Here is an 18,059-nt window from a genome sequence, read left to right as displayed (position 1 = left end):
TATACTATTGAATTTAAGCTATAGCTGTGAAGAATTTTCACATTAATTTACATACTTCCAAAGTATTTTAAAACTTAATTAAATATAAATTATTTGAAAATTTATAAGTCATTGAATATAAAAAAGAAAAAAAAAAAAGAAAAAAAAATTAAAAACCTGAAGGAATGCAAAGAGATTTGCCTATATTATAGCACATTTTAAATATAAAATGCGTGCACCTACTTGATAAAATATTTATATTGGTAAATATGCCAATATATATTTTGATCTTGGTTAGTCCTTCTTACTCCTGCGTCCTGTGTACTGGTTGTGTCTGAATACTTCATTTTAACAAAATGTAATATGTTCGATTGATTGTTCCAGATGCCACAGATTTATATTTGAATTAGAACTTGTCTGATTGCATAATGCACATGTTTCATTACTACTATTTTCCTTCTTTGCTTCTTTTCCTTATTTAGTCTATTTAATCTTGGTATTATAAACATAAATTTCCTGTTTTTATTTATTTTATTTATCTTCCATTTTCGAACGTAAATCTCTTACATAATTATAATATTATAAAAAATATAATTTTCATTTCGTATAAAATATTATATATAGCAAAAAAATTTTGTGTCCAATAATATCTTCAATCATACATAAATTAATAGTAATACTCATTCAAGAATTTTGTATTATTTATTTTGGTTGCAATAATTACTTTATTTTCATTAACAGATTCATTCTTCATTCATATTAAACAATTCTATTATTTAAATTTCACTTTTTATAATAATGCATTTTCTTATACATAAAAAAGTTATAATCATATAAAATCTGCATCACATTCTATATATATATTGATACAATTCGATAATATCTGTTTTTTGCATATGTTGCTTTACTGTACAATACAGCATAAATAAGAATACATACAAGAATTTCTAACAGCAATACAAGATATAGCACCAACATAAATAATGAAATTTAAAATATGTTTATCGATCGGTACATGAATTACAAGAAATTGCTGTGTTGCATGTTTACAATTTGATTACACTACTACACAGTATTAATATAAATAAACTGAATTTTTGTTACTTTTGGATGATAATTTATTAGTTAACAAGCAAATAATACTAAGATTTCTTATTACTATTTTCATATTCAGTTAGCATGAAATGCTTTATCATCTCAGCTGCTTGGCTTATTTTATTATGGCACTATTATTAATGAAATCATTGTAATTTATCATTAGCATAGGTATTAATAATTTGTGTTAACCATTGTATGCGTGTGCGTGGTGAATGGTTGGGGAAGGTTAATAAAAAAATCTCAGCAATTGCAATCGCATATAATTATGCAGATTATACTAGGAAAAAATGATGAAAGTTTCACTAAAATTAAGTCTATTTATTATATTTCTTACTATTTTTTTATCATGCAATTATATCCAAGTATCTATGTACTGGTTTAAAAAAAATCTAATAAAAATATATAAAAGGTTTTATACTTAAAATTACATAAAATTAAATCTAATTATAAATGAAAGCTAATGTGATCCTAGATAGAAGTTTTCATATTTACTATTCTATAATTTTATCATACACTATATTAAATATTGCATACAGCATATATTTTAAATAAAAAATGCAACTTATAATTTAATATAATATAATTAACAAAGTCTTTATAATAAAACAAAAATACAATTATATTTACACTATATTATTTTAATCTATATCACTAGGTGCATCAATAAAAATTGAATGCAGTAGTATTGATATAATTTCTAATTATTTAATAAATCATATATATAAAAAGCTTGAATAAATTGTATATGCACCTACACATTAATGTTTGCACGATATATTCAGTTTAGGTACTGCCTGCTATTCTGAATAATATATAAGGAGCGTACTAGAATCAGAGAAATTTGTATGATACCAAAACAAAATCTTTCTCTGTTTGTCTCATTTATACTGTTACTCTTTAGTTACAATGTGACATATAATCTCAATATATTAACACCTTTCAACAGAGCTTCTTATAAGTCTCAAGTGTTGAGTTTTATAAATTATTAGTATAGTAAATAACATCAAGTAACACCATTGAAATTAGACATTGATAAAGCTTTGTTTAAAAATTTAAATCTTAACATTACATAATTTTGAATTTTAGATATAGTTATATTAATATTGAAAATTTGTTAGGTGATCTACCTTCGTATATAACTCGATTCCAGTGGGATATGGCAAAATATCCAATCAAACAATCCTTAAGAAATATCGCGGATATAATTAGCAAACAAGTGGGGCAAATAGATGCAGATCTTAAAACCAAATCAACAACATATAATAACTTGAAAGGCAGCCTACAAAATCTTGAGAAAAAACAAACGTAAGTTTTCTGTTATATAGTTCATTAAAAATTTTTTATGTTTATGTTTCATTTACGAATATATCTTATAGTAATAGTAATAAATAAAATATAGAAAAAGAGTAGTAGTAATAATAACGAAATTTTTGTACAGAGGAAGTTTGTTAACAAGAAATCTAGCAGATTTAGTGAAGAAGGAGCATTTTATTTTAGACAGTGAATATTTATCAACGTTACTTGTAATTGTACCAAAGTATGTATTATTTCATTTACTACATACATGAAATTAACATTTCGTATTTGTCTTCATGCTATATTACACCTGGTTACTATATTTTTAAGGTCTAGCTTTCATGAATGGTACAGTGGGTATGAAAAATTAACAAAAATGATTGTGCCACGTAGTTCACAGCTTATAACTGAAGACTCAGAATATGGATTATTTACAATTACATTGTTCAAAAAAGTTATTGAAGAATTTAAATTGCATGCCCGTGAGAAAAAGTTCATTGTACGCGATTTCACATATAACGAAGAAGAACTTGCTGCAGGTATATTTTGTATGAGACTATAAATTTTATATAAATATAGTTTAATTATAAATATAAAAATATATATATGCATAATACAGGTAAAAATGAGATTACAAAACTGGTAACTGATAAGAAAAAACAATTTGGATCACTAGTACGTTGGTTAAAAGTAAACTTTAGTGAATGTTTCTGTGCTTGGATTCATGTTAAAGCTCTGCGTGTATTCGTAGAATCTGTTCTTAGGTAATATATTTTCTTTTTCAACAAAAATATATTATAAATATATATTATAAATATATATATATATATTGCTATATTGTTATCAAATAGGTATGGTTTACCAGTTAATTTCCAAGCAATTTTACTGCATCCACACAAAAAAAGTATGAAACGATTACGTGATGTCTTAAATCAATTGTATGCTCATTTGGATTCTTCTGCTACAGCATCAGGACAGAACCAAGATGTAAGGATTTTAATTTTATTATGAGATAAAATTTAATAGACAAATTAGGTATTATTATATCAATTTATTGTTATAGAGTGTGGATATACCTGGATTAGGATTTGGACAAAGCGATTATTTTCCTTATGTGTATTATAAGATTAATGTGGATATGGTCGATAGCAAGGTGTAATAATTCACACTTGTAAAAATCCTTCCTTTATATTTCAATTACCTTTTCACTTTTTCAGGCGACTATTATTATTTATAAATGCATACGAATCAATATTTTATCTTTATGTCAAAGATAGAATTTTCTTTGCATTTATAGAAACGCCATTGCATTCTTATTTTTGGTTACCATATAATTGTAACAATTTATTCCAGAAAATGTAATTGTATAATTATTCATCAGAAATCACTATTTTTATAGCAACTCATAATATTCGAAAATGCACATAAAATTTAACATGAATTGCGTAACAAATTTGTATAAGAAGTTAAATATTAGTGTGTACATATTTTATTTAGAAATATTAATTTTCATTACATATACTCTTTTCTTCCTACTTTGCCAAAGATTGGATTTACATAACTTGTTGCAATAGTAAAGAAGATAATGAAATAAAATTACCGTTTATAAAATTAAATATTTGTTAATCATATGCTCACTTGCAATATGATTATTTTTTGTGTATCTACGAAATGCATAATTTTACATACAACTTCTGTATGATATTTCAACAGGTAAAGAAATTATATTATTTATTATAATAGAAAGAGTGTTGCTGTGCATCACTTTATTTGTTTTTAAATCTTGCCTGTAGAATCAAACACAATATGATCTTAATTCACTCAGGAAAAGTAGGCATTAGAATATTTATGCATATTATTATTTGTGCGTTATCTTGTTCTACCTTTAAAGTGATTATACTTTGTCACTTTAAATGCCAATAATATAATTGTTAAATATGTACGCATTATACACACGTGAGCGTGCGTGAAAATACATGCATATAATAAGAAGGCTGTATGCTTATTAAAGCCTGGATTCTGGGCAATACGTTAAAATTATGTTTTTGTCAAAAATGACCAGAAATATAATACTGTTCGTATATGATACTAAATACTTAAAAAAGTGTTTTGGTACATATTTATTAAGAAATAACGTTGCACAATATTACTGTAAGTATAATGCAACTATGGCATTTCACTGTTATCACTTATAAGAATTCTAATACCATAAAAAAATGCAGATATATAAAATAACATGTTTAAACAGTACAGTATTAAATATTGCTTCTTTATAGCTTAAAAATGTAGAGCAATATATAAAACAAGGGAATATAGTATATTTTTGTGAAAAGAATATATATATAAAATGTTTGAATTATTACTATCCAGTGTTTTATTTGTATTTGATTTATGCAGGAAATACTCTGGACAGTAAAAGCAAGAACATTTTTTATAATTTTTATTATAGAAAACTTGTTTTGTGACAACAGTGTAAGAATATATAATATTAGAACAGAACTTTTCATTTAAACAACATTTGTTCATTATGCCTATTTCAGTATTTGTCTAGTATCAATTTAAAAATAATTGATTGCATTATTATAAGATACCACGAATATATCGATACGTCAATGTTTTAATTAAAATGATGACAATACTTGTTCAATCTTTAAATAAAGAGAATAATTCATATGAATAAGAAAGAAACATAAATCTTGCTATAAACATCATTGAATAGTTACTTAATATTTATTGATAATACAAATAGATGTGTTATAATAAATAACAAGTTTCAGTTTAATCATTAACATATTTATTAAAGATAAAAAAATGTGTTCTATGGATATCATTAAACTCTTGGGTCAAATATAAATAAATATTAATACTTAAAGAAATGAATATTTTCAATTATAAAATATATTTTGTTAGCATAACTTCTTTAAAAAATTGAATCCATTTGATCAATCTGTTTTTTTAACATGAAGCATTACGTGATACATTACTGCTTTTAATGAGTTCCTGAAATTAATAAGTTTTTATATTCATCTGCAAGATTAAAATAAAAAAGGTAAGACAATAAATGTAATTTCATAAATATTATTTTACCTGCAAATTATTAATATCTTGATCCCAATTTTTTAGCCCTATTAATTCTATTGCTCTTATAAACAAATCTGTTACTTTAGTAACGTTTTGTTGAAATACTTCTAAAACATCACCTGCATTTACATTTTCTTCACACTCTTTCCAGCAATCATAATCTGTTGCCATTGCTATAACTGCATACAATAAGCCTGCTTCTTTTGCTAAACAGACCTAGTTATATACATGAATAAAGTAAAATAAAAATTATGCAATTAATAATATATAAATGATATAGGAAGTAGAAAGAATTTAACATACTTCTGGACAAATAGTCATATTAATTAAATGTCCACCCCAAAGGCGAAATGCATTGCTTTCAGCTTTAGAAGAAAATCGTGGTCCTTCAATTGCTACTATTGTTGCACCTTCTCTTACTTCTAAGCAAAGATCTTTTGCAGCCTGTAATAAAATCTTTGAAGTATGCGGATCAAATGCTGGTTCCATTGGCATGTGGCATACACCTATAATTTTATTCGTTAATAGAATGATGTAAAAATTAAAAATTGCATATAAAATTTATCTTACCTGAATATTTATTAGAAGTGCCATCAAAGAAAGTACCATGTCTCTTAACTGTTCTATCCAGAAAACTATCTGGTATAACTAATTGTCCCCTGCATATAGATTCTGTTAATGAACCACAAGCAGATGATGCAAGAATATGAGTACATCCAGCAATTTTTAAAGCTTCAATATTTGCACGATAATTTATATTACTTGGATTTATACTATGATCTGATCCATGTCTATATTAAGAAATTATAAAAGTATAAAATCAATATACAAATAATAATTCGATAAAGAGAAATAAAAGATTACCTAGATAATAAAATTACATCTACTCCAGAAATAGTTCCATGATATAGGTTACTCGATGGTACTCCAAATTCATTTGTTGCATCTTCACGTTTAGTTTCAAAATGACAACTAAATATTGGTTTATTTGGATCATCGAGTCCTGATCCTCCAATAATGCCTATCTATGAGATATAATATAATCGTATTTGATTAATATCCTATTTATACAAAATATGTTTTAAGGTATCTAAATTAATATTTAATTACATCATATATATTATTTAAACAACACATATGTTGGCTATATTTGAAATATATTCGTTCTACCGATAAGAAAGAAATTTACAATGAGATTACTTTTACTATTGATGAAATGTGCTTGTTAATAAGATGCTTTTTATTCATGCAATTGATTTATCCAGCGTAATTACGAAACATATGAGACGATTCATATAATTATAAAAAGCAAATGTAATAGAAAAGATTTACACGTTTTAATATTACAATTAAATGTAAAACAGGTGGTTTATTTATTCCCTTCGTGACGTGTAAAAAATAATTGTGTGATCCTTACCTTAACTTGATACTTCGACATTTTAAAATGGGAACAGAAAATTTTTTTGTGTACTAATACAATTTCAGAAAATAATCCATATATAGAACCGTGATAATTAGATAATTTTACAGAAAGCAAGTGTCTATAGGAAGTAAGTAATAGGAAGTAGAAACTCATAAGTTATTATTAGAACGTACAATGTGCATGTCATGTGACATGCAATAGATATACAATAAATCTACACAGAAAATGTGATATTAAATTTATTTTTGTATAATAATTTCATATCGAAGCAAACAATAAAGTAATAAAATCTTGTTAAAAAGAAAAAGGAAAAAAGAAATCTATTTTCTTTATTTATCTTTTTATATGGAGGAAATTGTCATAGAAACACCTAGATTCTCTGTAAGAGAAGCTAGCCAATAGAAGTAATCAATAAAGTAATAAAATTTTGTTAAAAAGAAAAAAAAAAAGAAATCTATTTTTTTTATTTATTTTTTATACGGAGGAAATTGTCATAAAAACACCTAGATTTCCTGTAAGAGAAGTTAGTCCTAAAATCCATTAAAATCTCCATGGAAATTTATCTCGATCGCATATAGGATGGGAGGGATTTAATTCGAATAAGCATGTCGCAAATCTTTTAAATATTGTAAATGTAAAATATTTACATATCATATTTGCGATATGATAGCCAATATATAAAAATGACGTACATTATGATTATATTTATCTGATCTTACTTTTATCAATATATTTATATAGTAAAAATATAATATAAGAAATGTAATATAATTTGAAATATATTTAATAAGATTTGATTATTAATAAAATATATATAAATGTTATTAATAAATATAAGACAATTATTCGAATGTTATATATTTCTTAAACTATAAAAAAATATCTCATATATGCTGTTTAGAAAAGAGGACCGTATAAAATCTGATTTATGAAATTTGAAACATTAATTTTTTAATAATATAATTATTTTTTAATTCTTATATTTTGTCAGCAGCTTACAGTATTAAGTAATACACGTGAGCTTATATATGTATATATGTACAGATTTTAAAAATAATTTAATATCATGAAATCGAGAATAAAAAAAAAATATAACATAATTGTATAAATACATCAATGGTAAGAATTTAAGAATGGTATGTTAGATGAAAAAAATTTGTTGGAAAAAATATATATAATAAATATATTAAAAAAACACGTTATATTACGTATATATACATTATCTTATAAACGATATCTATTTTATAATTATAAAAAATGTACTTATATAATATGAAACAATATTTGAATCCAATTCATAACTCAGTTTCATCTTCTAAACGTTTAACGACCTTCTTATAATCTTCTTCCAAAACACGGTATGATTTCTCAAGTATTTTCATACGTTGCTCTGGTGCAGGTAATGTAATATTCGAACGTTTATTCAGGTTTTTCAAAACTAATTCTAATTTTTTGATATCATTTTGTTCCCGTTTATAAGGAATATTCAGTCTTTTCTTAACATCTAATCTGTAATCACGATATTCTTGCTCGTTTGAAATATCTGTTACACGCAGACGTAAAATTTCGTATACTCTACGTGCTTGTTTCTATAAAAGTAAAAATGAATTAATGTATAATATAAAAAAAATAATAGACGAATGATACAATTACAAAAATATACCTTATTGATTTTATGCTTTTCCCTAGCTTCAATAACCATTGTTTTATTGAAACCTTGAAGTAAACATTCTCGTGAAAAACTAGGTAATTTACTACAATTCATTGCGTCTACGTAATCTCTTATTCGTTGAAAACCAACAGATGGATCTTCTACTACAAAAGTATAACAAAAATTAGAATTTATTAAATAATATTATTAATTAAGTAATTCAATTAAATTAATGTTTTTATTAAATGAATTTTAAGAGACATTGAAATCAAATTACCTGTTATATCTTTGACTTCATTTCTACCTATATACTCACGATAAATACCACGCAGTAAGTGAGTACCAAGACCCATATTTTGAAACAAAGGTAAAATTAATACTTGAGCGATACGTGGTCTAGTATGATGAGGATATGCATAATACTGATAAACAGTGGCAAAACCAATTGTTCCATACTGAGTATATCCAGATGATGATTTATATTTCTCAAACCTATTTCATGTATTAAAATTAGTTATTTATTATGCTATACAAATTATTATTTTTAATAATATATTAAATTTATGCTTACATATTAAAATAATGCCATTGATCATCATCAATATCTATGAAATTAGCAGCATCTATATACCATAAAACAAATGTTTGAAGACGTTGGTGATATTCTCTAAAGCCTTTACATGTCATATCTGCTTTATAAACTTCGAATTGTCTTGTACAATCATTATCTAAAATCAAAATAAAATTAATAGAAGAAATATTATATATATATATTATAATTTAATATATTTTATTTTTATAATAACATATTAAATACATAAATACAAAAGGGTGAATTTTGTAAAAATGATTGGAAATCAAAAAAAGAAAAGTTGTACAATATTACCATTTACTGAAAAAGAATAAAGTAGTTCTCCATAAGGTCTGAATGTTCTATCCTTTTTAAGAGATTCAACAAAGGGATCTAGATTAGTATGGATATTAGGTGTAAGTTTTTCCGCAACTTTTGATAATACTTCATCAGCTTCAACTCCCTCATAAGTAAGCTTGTTTACTTTCTCAGAATAAGTCATACCCAAATAAGTTTCTAATGAACCTGCTGAGTAATACAGCTTCACTTTTAAATCCCGATAACCAAATATAGTTTCACTAATAAAGAAAAAATATATCTGTTATATAATTATTAAACTTAACAATAACTTTAATAAGACAATAACAAAGGAATTATAAAATAACTTATAAATTCTTAATTAAACAATATGCACCTATCTCCGAATATTTGATGAGACATTTCTGGTTTAAACGAAGTTCTATCATCTTCTAAATCGTTAATATCACGTATTAATTTCAACTCCAAACATTCATTACTACTGACCACTAAATTTTTCAAATGCGCTGAAATTGGATCTTCCATGTTACTGGAATAAAAGAGAAGACGTAAGAAAGTTGCAAAACGTAAATAATTCTTGCATAATTGGATAAAAAATTTAAATCATTGTATAATTTTTAATATTAATTATTTTCATATCAAAATATTAAAAATAACCCAACCTTTAAAAAAATCTTTGTATATAGGTTATAATACCACGAGTGACAAAAAAATCATAGAACACAACTGTCACGAAACAATTTATTGCGGCGTAGATATTTGAATATATATAAACAAAGAAAAAAATAAAAACAATATTTTATATTGATATTTCAAACTTTAAATTGAGAATATAACAATAATTATTTCACAACGATCCAATCCTTTTCTATTGTCATTAAAAAATGAACGACCCAGTTTTATCACTTACCACACGGATCGTTAAAATTCTTTTTTCAACTAAATACAATGTCTCTTTCTTTTGTTTACTTTTTCCTTAAATACAATTAAAATAGTTACAAAACAACTTCGCGCCAAAAATGAAACGACTATATTCCTTTTTCTATTATCCTTTCTGTAAACATATCTTTTTGAAAATAAACTAGTAAATACACCAACCGTTGAAAATTCAAAGTTGGAAATCTTTAAAGACTAATTTCGAAACAGTATAATAACGTTTAAGTCTTATACCTTTATATGTTGCTTTATTATTAATAATTTTTATAATTCCTTCTTATATATAAATGTATAATAAAATTTGTAAATATGATTATATTTCAATCAAAAGAATAATTTTCGATTGCTATCGTTTTAATAATATATATACGAATTTCGCTATCTATGATCGTGAATATAATCAATGGTTGTTCAAGCAAAACGATGTTCGATAGTTTATTTCTGTTTTTTTTTTATATTTAAGCTTATAATAATGTTTGTTTATATCTGTTACTATATATAATTTTTACTTGTGGATTAATCTAATTGATAAATATATGCTACATTAATTTTTTTGTTATGTTAATTCATTTAAGATGTTTTCAAATATTCGAAAATGTGAAACAGATATCAATGTAATATTGGATGAACATCTGACTAGTGATTCGTGCACAAAACTTATTATCGAATTTATAAAATATGTATTATACCAAAAACAACAAATACCGTTTACATATGATTCCTTAGTGCACTTACAAGCCAGGACTAAAAAATCGGACAGAAATTCATCATTCATCAAAACATTATTAAATTCCTTAACAAATGTGTCTGATCACTTATCTTCCGAATTACTTCTTAAAGATTGCGAAGTTAAGGAAATTTTAATCATTGTTGGTCCAACGATAATATCACCAAAGCTACAAATTACATTGGAATTACCAACACATATTCTTGATAGTTTGTGTCATATAGAGTGTAAACATTCTTCACAGAAACCCCTTCTTAATCTAATGAGGTAAATGGTTTATAAATAATTTTGTTATGTAACTAATCAATATGACTTTTATCATTACTTTAACTATATAGTTCTGATTATCAGAGTTGCAATTTTTATTTTTATTTTTAATTTTATTTATAGATCAATGATGGAATGTACAGAATTTCAAGATGCTATGACTTTACCTTTAGGACCTACAAACACATTTCTTTTATTACAAAAAAGTCATAATAATAGTATATCTAATTTCTTTCTACCAAAACCACATTATATACCTTCAATACAGACATCACAAACTTTTAGAATCAAGTTGCTATATAATAATCAACTTGATATAGATTGTAATTGTAGAAATTTAGTCAAAGTATATCATGAACTTACCAATCCTTGTAAAAATGACTCGACTATGCAATGCGAGAAACAGTCCAACGAACAAATTGTACAAGCACCTTTTCTATGGTATCAATCTAGGGAAGTAATTAAAGGATTCAAATATGTTAGATAACTTTAAATTTGTAATAAGGATGAAAAGTATTTATAGTCTAATTTTATATTTTTATCATATAAATTTCATACTCTTGTTCATTTAAGTTGAATTTTATTCAAATAATTTTACTTACTTTTAATCATTTTTACAGAAAACATAATACGTGATAAAATTCTCACAAATGCATTATAAATAATATTTTTATAAATATTTTTTTTTTCATCTCGTTTATCGATAAGCTAATAATAATCATATCACATATATGTTGACTACTGTTTATATAAGTATTTAGTACTTTAACATTGACTATTATGAAAGAAATATTTATATAAAATAGTAGTAAATTCATTTTTTAATAAGAATTTGTGAATTTAGTCTAGTTCACATCTTTTTTATACCTTTATATTTACTGTTTATAAAAATAATATTTTATAAATGTGGTTGTATTTTTATATGTTTAAAAGAACCTTCACATTTTTAATTTTTATAAGATTTATAATATTCTCTTATTAACATTAATACAAAAAATACATAAACTAAAACATGTGTTAATAACATTATATTATTCTACTATAATACAAAATTGTATTAATCAGAAAAATAAGATTACATGTGCATAATTTATCTTTCATATGTATATATATATATATATATATATATATATATACATGTATGTGTGTATGTATATATATGTATTTTATAAGTATATGTTAGTTTTTTTTCTTTTTTTCATTTTCAGAAGGCTCTGTTTTTATGTTATCTTTATCATTTTCTGAAGATGGTATAATAGAGTTGTATGGAATTTCATAAACACTAACTTTTAAAATATGAAAGTCAGTAACTAATAGAATACGTATCACTAATAACATTAAGTTAAAAATCCAACTCCAAGCCATGGTCCATGCTAAAATCTAATATAAATAAATATTATTTTTAATACTATACTCTTATATATCTATTAAATATAAATTTTCTCAATGTTAAACTTACCTGCAGTATAAAAAATACATTACATATATTATATCCATGAACACCATACATTTCCACATAACTTTGTAAAATACTGCAGATCCTAAAAAACATGGGTAGAGTTTATATCTATTAAAATACTAAAAAATAAATATGTTTAAATATGTTGAGTATTTTACGATATACTTATATCTCATACGTTATTTCATTGCGTTTTGTTAGCTCTGAAAAAACCTTTTGTATATCGAATCTAAATTTTGCATATCCTGCTTGCAACTCATATGTTGCATATAAAGTAAGTATTGAAAATGCAAAATTGAAAAGTAAGGCTGGAACAATGATTCTCCATGGAGAATGAATGCTAATTAAAACAAAAGAATTAACTCATTAAATTGTTAATATAAGTAAAAATATAAATATTAAGATAATGCATCCATAAATTAAATTTTAATATTTATATATCTTAATAAGTATGAAAATGTAAATACTTGCATTCTATTATTATATCCACCTTTGCCACATACAGAAAACATTGCAATCCATATAATACCAAATGTACAAGAAAGTAAGCTCGTAAAAAAATAAATTTCACAATTTGTTTCACTATCATATCTAACAACAATGTAACTTAACCAATTTTTAAAATTTGTTATTACAATAGTTTCATTTGATTCATAATCATTATTAGAATTAATTACTGTCGCTGTAGAATGAGCATATACACCTGCCCAGAGAGGACAACTTCCACCAAAAATATCCTCCTTTAAATGTTAAAAAAATATTTATAAATATAAAATTTTAAAATAAACAATTTTATGTGAACATATACCCAGAAAATATAGAATATAATAGAAGAACAATAGCCGGATATTGCACTTAAAAAATAACAAAATATTTGTATGATTTTCCATAAAATCGAAATCTCCTTTGAATCTCGCTCGACGAATTCTTTATATTCTTCAACTAATTGCATTTCTTTCGTATCTCGATAACATGAAAATAAAAGACGAACGACGTATGTCAGAAAATCCTTTTCATTTCGACTTTACAAAAATTTCTTTTTCACTATTAGAGATTAAATATAAATTTAAGCGCCACTTTTTGATTTCTCAAAATTCGCGCGTTCCGATTGGTTAACGATCTATCAATGGAACTAATGCGCGCATAGATGAATCCATATTTGATTTGTTAAACAGACGGGTAGATATTATACTTTATAATTCGTGAAGTGTGTAACGAATACGATTATAAGAAAATCGAATACTACGGTACGAATATATAGGAGAAGAGTGTACAAGTTACTATTATTTAATACTATCGTACATCTTATATTTTTTTTTATAATTGAATTTCCGTAAGGCTTAATATAACAAGTTCATGATAACTCTATATATCCGAAGTTCCATAGACTGATTGTGGGAGTTGAACTAAGAAACGGAGGAACGCGCGGACCGCGAACCGCCACAGTGTTGTCGATGAGAAGAGTACACGAAGGCGAGAATTTCTTGTTTTTTTACATTGAAAGATCAAAAATCATGAGAAAAACGGCGGTGTGTGCACGTTACAAAGAATCCTCGAACGAATAAGGCCGGTTATCGCAAACACGTGAATCTTTTGTGGGTGAAGTGAAACACATGTGTCGGCCGAAACGTGTTTTCCATTACAAAGTGCCGTCCCCGTGTTTGGTCCATGAAAATCTCGCGTTTAGAAAGCCAAGTTGAGCCGTAGTCCCAATCGTAAGAAGAAAATCAATTTGTTTGCATTTAAGGATATATCGTTGCAATGTGGCTCTACTCGGAGACGAAATAGGGCTCGTTACAAAAGGCGGCAGTGCGTGGGTGGGTGGGAATCTGGCGGCTGCCACTTATGTATACCAGATTCCTTTTAAAATTTTCTACAAAACATTATTGGAGTATCGATGATAGCCCGCATCGTAATTCGATATTACCACAATGATTTTATAGATGCAAAATCTTCGTTTTACAACCTACTACAGATTATAAAAAAAATGTATTTCTGATTGATTGAATACTACAGGAATGCTGCTTTCATAATCACTTCTTGTCAGGCACTGTCTTAAGCTTGCTTGTCTTCAATGTAAACTACCTGTCAACCATTGATGCATCTTCCACAAGCTTTTAATATAATAATCTAATCTACAAGACACTTCTACAAGATCAATATTCCAAATTGTGTTTGACTTGATGATCGTATATAACAAACTTTATATTCTATCTCTGTCACTGACAGATGTTCTTTAAAGTTCATTTAAGAAACATGTTTCTGGCAAATGATATGACAAGAATACTTTAGCAAGATTTATCTACGTCTGGCTCTTAAATATAATATTCAAAAAGAAGACCTCACATAGATTCTATAATTTTATAAGACCTGTTATCCAGAGGTTAAGGAATGGGAGGTCAAGTGGAGGAAAATGGATACCGGTAAAGTATCAGCATGCGTGAAAAGTCAGCAGAATGTCATGCTCACACAGGTCACGTGAGGGGCACGACAGAGATGTGCTCGCGTGATCCTCCTACATTGCACCCAACCCTTGCCAATACCAATGGTAAAAATACAAGTCCCCAACCAACACAGCATACTGAACCACGTATTGATAGTAATCTTTTGCCAACTCCTGGAGGAAGATTAAAATTTTTTAAAGATGGAAAATTTATATTGGAGCTGTCACATCGTAGAGATGGAGAACGAACAACATGGTTTCCTGTTCCAAAAAAGACATTCTGGCCACCCGCAAGCACTATACCCAACAGGCAAGAGAGTACCACTTCTCTTAGCGGTATGTTTAAAAGGAATAATATCTTTAAACAAATACAAATGAAGGAATAAATTAAAAATATTATATATTTTCAGTTTCTGATGATAATTCTTCGATTCAATCAAGCCCTTGGCAAAGAGACCACTGCTGGAAGCAAGCTAATCCCAGGCGCAGGATATCCACAGAGTTCAATTTTTATTACCATAGAAATCCAAAAACCCGGCTTTGTGCGCATCCTCGTTTGGTAGCACGTAAACGTCGTCGTCCACATGATCCCACATCCTTAATGCTTATTCCAGAGTCCTCAGTATCTCATATAAAACCAGGCCGTAAAGTGAACGATACATCATCTGGGAAAGCTTTAAGTCTGATAGTTGATAAATTAGCACGTCTCCTTGATCCTAATGTTGTTTCACCTCGCAAACGTATTTTAAGGGAACTAGAAAGAGTTTCATTGGAGGATCAAGCATCAAAAAGGCGTGCTACTCCTCAGCCTGTTAATATAACCAGTACTTCTACGCCTTCTCCAAAGCAGTTATCTTCATACAGTATAACTAGTATTTTGGGAGAAGATAAACCAAATCCTGAGCCAGGATTTTTAAGAAATTTGTTGAAACCAGATGACAGGCAACCTGTGAAATACTCAACGAGTAACTCTTATCCGAGAGTGCGAATGGACCCTTATATTGGATCTACCAATGCAACTGTGCATCATTCACTCTATGGTGTTCCAATGTTGCCTCCTGGACCATATAGAGCTCCATTATGGATGCATTATCCATCACCTGTTCATTACCCACCCCCTTTGCCATTGTACGCCCCACCACCACCTCATCCTCCATCACCACCTGTACATCATTACAAAGACTACAGAGAACAAACGCTTACTCCTCCTTCAGGTATGTTTTTTAAATATATTTTTGTATTGATAAATTAAACTTATTAGAACGTATAATTAAAAAAATAATTCTATGTTCATTATTATTTAGATATGCCTCTAAATCTATCAAAACATGCCGGTTGAATCTCAGGATCCCATAAATTGGTGCCTTATCAATGGACAAAACTATGAAAACACTGCCCCTGCAACAACAATGCGATATATTAGTATTTTTTTATCCATAAACAATAATATCATAGTAAGTAGGGATGTGCAACCAGAAGGATACCATCTGGATGTTATACTTGTACATACAAATGCATAAACTGTCAACATTGGCATAGCTATTTTAGATTATTACCAAATTATATCATGAGTAGTATTTTTAGTTGAATTTAACAAAATTACTAGAAACGTATAAAATCGTTGGACAATGTTTTTTTACGATATAATCGATGTTTTTGAAAATAAAGAGAATATGACATGATCTTCTGATTATATAAACGATATATGAGTGTAGAGACAATTTAATATTAAGAAACAAAGTCTATTCTCTTTTTTGTATTTGACGGTACTGCACATGATTTTCATATTATGTAGAAAGAAGCATGCTCTCACCCTGTGTATATGCATTATCTTGTTGTTCTTATTAATGTTATTATTATCTTTATTATTATTATTTTATTATTATTATTATTATTAAAAAGTACGATTACCCATCTTAAAAGATTAGTAAAAAGATAGGATTATGTACAGAACAGATTATTGCCTATAGTTAGCATATTAATAATTCTCACAGATAGTATAATATACATCAATTAAGTTAGTCGTGTATTACAACCGTATACATTTATTTATACATTGATGACAAGACAAAATCACTTGATAAAGACCATAGGGTGTGCCTTACATAACTATCTAAATTTCATGAAATTAAATTATAAATATCCATGAAAGTGTATTATTATTTTCATTATTATTATAAAGCACTTATGTTATTTCTATTATTATTATTATAATTTTATTATTATTATTATTATTATTATTATTATTATTATTATTATTATTATTATTATTAATTATTATTATTATTATTATTATTATTATTATTATTATTATTATTATTATTATTATAATTACAACTATTACTATTATTGCTAAAATTACTAGACTATTACAACCGCAACTGCTAGTGCTATTATTATTATTATGTATGTACATATGAATATAATTCTGTGTTACGTATTCGCATCAAATCGACACGTTCGTCATTCTATTTATTGTTAGTCAGGCGCATTACCAAACATTTTCACAAAAAAGGCAATCTCGCATAAGCTTTGCGTCTTAGCGAGTAATTTTAATTATCTTTTTACATATACCTTTTAACAATACAAGTGAAGAAGAAATATGTGACTGCGCGTAAGGAAGTGTATAGAAAGACTAATTTCGTAAATATAAATATTTCATAAATTAATTAAATGAGTATTATTTTATATAAGACTATTTACTGATTTCTGTAAGATAAAATTTAAATGAAATTATAAACTGTATAATACAAATAATAAAATTACATCGAAGATTATATTATAACAAATGATTACTTGTTGAAACAATT

The 18,059-nt window shown here is 26.3% G+C and overlaps 6 protein-coding genes across 11 annotated transcripts in view; 3 read left to right on the top strand and 3 right to left on the bottom strand.

The window, feature by feature from the left end:
- Vha44 (V-type proton ATPase subunit Vha44) overlaps nt 1-3,553 on the top strand; it is an 8,691-nt gene extending 5,138 nt beyond the window's left edge. For all 4 annotated transcript variants that reach the window (XM_035881343.2, XM_035881340.2, XM_085663133.1 and 1 more), the window contains 6 exons: nt 2,196-2,382; nt 2,516-2,614; nt 2,704-2,912; nt 2,993-3,137; nt 3,225-3,360; nt 3,437-3,553. In XM_035881343.2, coding sequence (XP_035737236.1) covers nt 2,196-2,382; nt 2,516-2,614; nt 2,704-2,912; nt 2,993-3,137; nt 3,225-3,360; nt 3,437-3,532 — 872 coding nt within the window. In that variant the 3' untranslated portion in view covers nt 3,533-3,553. The remainder of the gene's footprint in view (nt 1-2,195; nt 2,383-2,515; nt 2,615-2,703; nt 2,913-2,992; nt 3,138-3,224; nt 3,361-3,436) is intronic.
- Nucleotides 3,554-5,084: 1,531 nt separating this feature from the next.
- LOC146872339 (S-methyl-5'-thioadenosine phosphorylase) lies at nt 5,085-7,074 on the bottom strand. The gene is made up of 6 exons (XM_085663134.1): nt 6,872-7,074; nt 6,319-6,479; nt 6,025-6,245; nt 5,758-5,960; nt 5,461-5,670; nt 5,085-5,373 (listed from the first exon to the last, which is right to left on the bottom strand). The coding sequence occupies exons 1-6, from the start codon at nt 7,028-7,030 to the stop codon at nt 5,329-5,331; spliced, it is 999 nt and encodes a 332-aa protein (XP_085519260.1). The 5' UTR covers nt 7,031-7,074; the 3' UTR covers nt 5,085-5,328.
- A 985-nt stretch (nt 7,075-8,059) lies between these two features.
- Nucleotides 8,060-11,252, bottom strand: Hat1 (histone acetyltransferase 1). 3 transcript variants are annotated; one of them, XM_085663111.1, is made up of 7 exons: nt 11,059-11,252; nt 9,794-9,946; nt 9,415-9,677; nt 9,100-9,256; nt 8,806-9,020; nt 8,541-8,692; nt 8,060-8,466 (listed from the first exon to the last, which is right to left on the bottom strand). In XM_085663111.1, the coding sequence occupies exons 2-7, from the start codon at nt 9,940-9,942 to the stop codon at nt 8,173-8,175; spliced, it is 1,230 nt and encodes a 409-aa protein (XP_085519237.1). In that variant the 5' UTR covers nt 9,943-9,946; nt 11,059-11,252; the 3' UTR covers nt 8,060-8,172. The 3 variants fall into 3 exon arrangements, with proteins under 3 accessions (XP_085519237.1, XP_085519236.1, XP_035737179.2); XM_085663110.1 differs by lacking the exon at nt 11,059-11,252 and adding an exon at nt 10,328-10,485; XM_035881286.2 differs by lacking the exon at nt 11,059-11,252 and adding an exon at nt 10,080-10,321.
- On the top strand, nt 10,766-12,105 carry LOC118448287 (MAD2L1-binding protein). The gene is made up of 2 exons (XM_035881352.2): nt 10,766-11,347; nt 11,471-12,105. The coding sequence occupies exons 1-2, from the start codon at nt 10,929-10,931 to the stop codon at nt 11,832-11,834; spliced, it is 783 nt and encodes a 260-aa protein (XP_035737245.1). The 5' UTR covers nt 10,766-10,928; the 3' UTR covers nt 11,835-12,105.
- Nucleotides 12,106-12,492: 387 nt separating this feature from the next.
- Nucleotides 12,493-13,897, bottom strand: LOC118448286 (uncharacterized). The gene is made up of 5 exons (XM_085663112.1): nt 13,615-13,897; nt 13,278-13,546; nt 12,985-13,146; nt 12,807-12,888; nt 12,493-12,727 (listed from the first exon to the last, which is right to left on the bottom strand). The coding sequence occupies exons 1-5, from the start codon at nt 13,756-13,758 to the stop codon at nt 12,527-12,529; spliced, it is 858 nt and encodes a 285-aa protein (XP_085519238.1). The 5' UTR covers nt 13,759-13,897; the 3' UTR covers nt 12,493-12,526.
- A 315-nt stretch (nt 13,898-14,212) lies between these two features.
- On the top strand, nt 14,213-17,453 carry H (transcriptional corepressor hairless). The gene is made up of 3 exons (XM_035881348.2): nt 14,213-15,585; nt 15,660-16,463; nt 16,554-17,453. Exons 1-3 carry the CDS (start codon nt 15,243-15,245, stop codon nt 16,586-16,588), a joined length of 1,182 nt encoding a protein of 393 aa, XP_035737241.1. The 5' UTR covers nt 14,213-15,242; the 3' UTR covers nt 16,589-17,453.
- Nucleotides 17,454-18,059: the final 606 nt, after the last annotated feature.

Source organism: Vespa mandarinia, chromosome 20 (assembly GCF_050613455.1).
Source record: "Vespa mandarinia isolate Hongniang chromosome 20, ASM5061345v1, whole genome shotgun sequence".
Taxonomy (NCBI): Eukaryota; Metazoa; Arthropoda; class Insecta; order Hymenoptera; family Vespidae; genus Vespa; species Vespa mandarinia.
This window is presented reverse-complemented; position numbering and strand designations above follow the sequence as displayed.

Bases quoted from the DNA above. Each gene is read 5' to 3' on its own strand.
- LOC118448287 (XM_035881352.2), top strand. From the start codon at position 10,929: ATGTTTTCAAATATTCGAAAATGTGAAACAGATATCAATGTAATATTG. The intron at 11,348-11,470 runs GTAAATGGTTTA...TTTTATTTATAG, and splicing joins CCCCTTCTTAATCTAATGAG to ATCAATGATGGAATGTACAG.
- Hat1 (XM_085663111.1), bottom strand. From the start codon at position 9,942: ATGGAAGATCCAATTTCAGCGCATTTGAAAAATTTAGTGGTCAGTAGT. The intron at 8,693-8,805 runs GTAATTTGATTT...ATACTTTTGTAG, and splicing joins TGAAGTCAAAGATATAACAG to TAGAAGATCCATCTGTTGGT. The intron at 8,467-8,540 runs GTATATTTTTGT...TTACTTTTATAG, and splicing joins AAAAGCATAAAATCAATAAG to AAACAAGCACGTAGAGTATA.
- LOC118448286 (XM_085663112.1), bottom strand. From the start codon at position 13,758: ATGCAATTAGTTGAAGAATATAAAGAATTCGTCGAGCGAGATTCAAAG. The intron at 13,547-13,614 runs GTATATGTTCAC...TAACATTTAAAG, and splicing joins TTATATTCTATATTTTCTGG to GAGGATATTTTTGGTGGAAG. The intron at 12,889-12,984 runs GTATGAGATATA...CATGTTTTTTAG, and splicing joins ACAAAACGCAATGAAATAAC to GATCTGCAGTATTTTACAAA.
- H (XM_035881348.2), top strand. From the start codon at position 15,243: ATGCGTGAAAAGTCAGCAGAATGTCATGCTCACACAGGTCACGTGAGG. The intron at 15,586-15,659 runs GTATGTTTAAAA...ATATATTTTCAG, and splicing joins GAGTACCACTTCTCTTAGCG to TTTCTGATGATAATTCTTCG. The intron at 16,464-16,553 runs GTATGTTTTTTA...ATTATTATTTAG, and splicing joins AACGCTTACTCCTCCTTCAG to ATATGCCTCTAAATCTATCA.
- LOC146872339 (XM_085663134.1), bottom strand. From the start codon at position 7,030: ATGAGTTTCTACTTCCTATTACTTACTTCCTATAGACACTTGCTTTCT. The intron at 6,480-6,871 runs GTAAGGATCACA...TATATCTCATAG, and splicing joins TGTCGAAGTATCAAGTTAAG to ATAGGCATTATTGGAGGATC. The intron at 6,246-6,318 runs GTAATCTTTTAT...TTCTTAATATAG, and splicing joins GATGTAATTTTATTATCTAG to ACATGGATCAGATCATAGTA.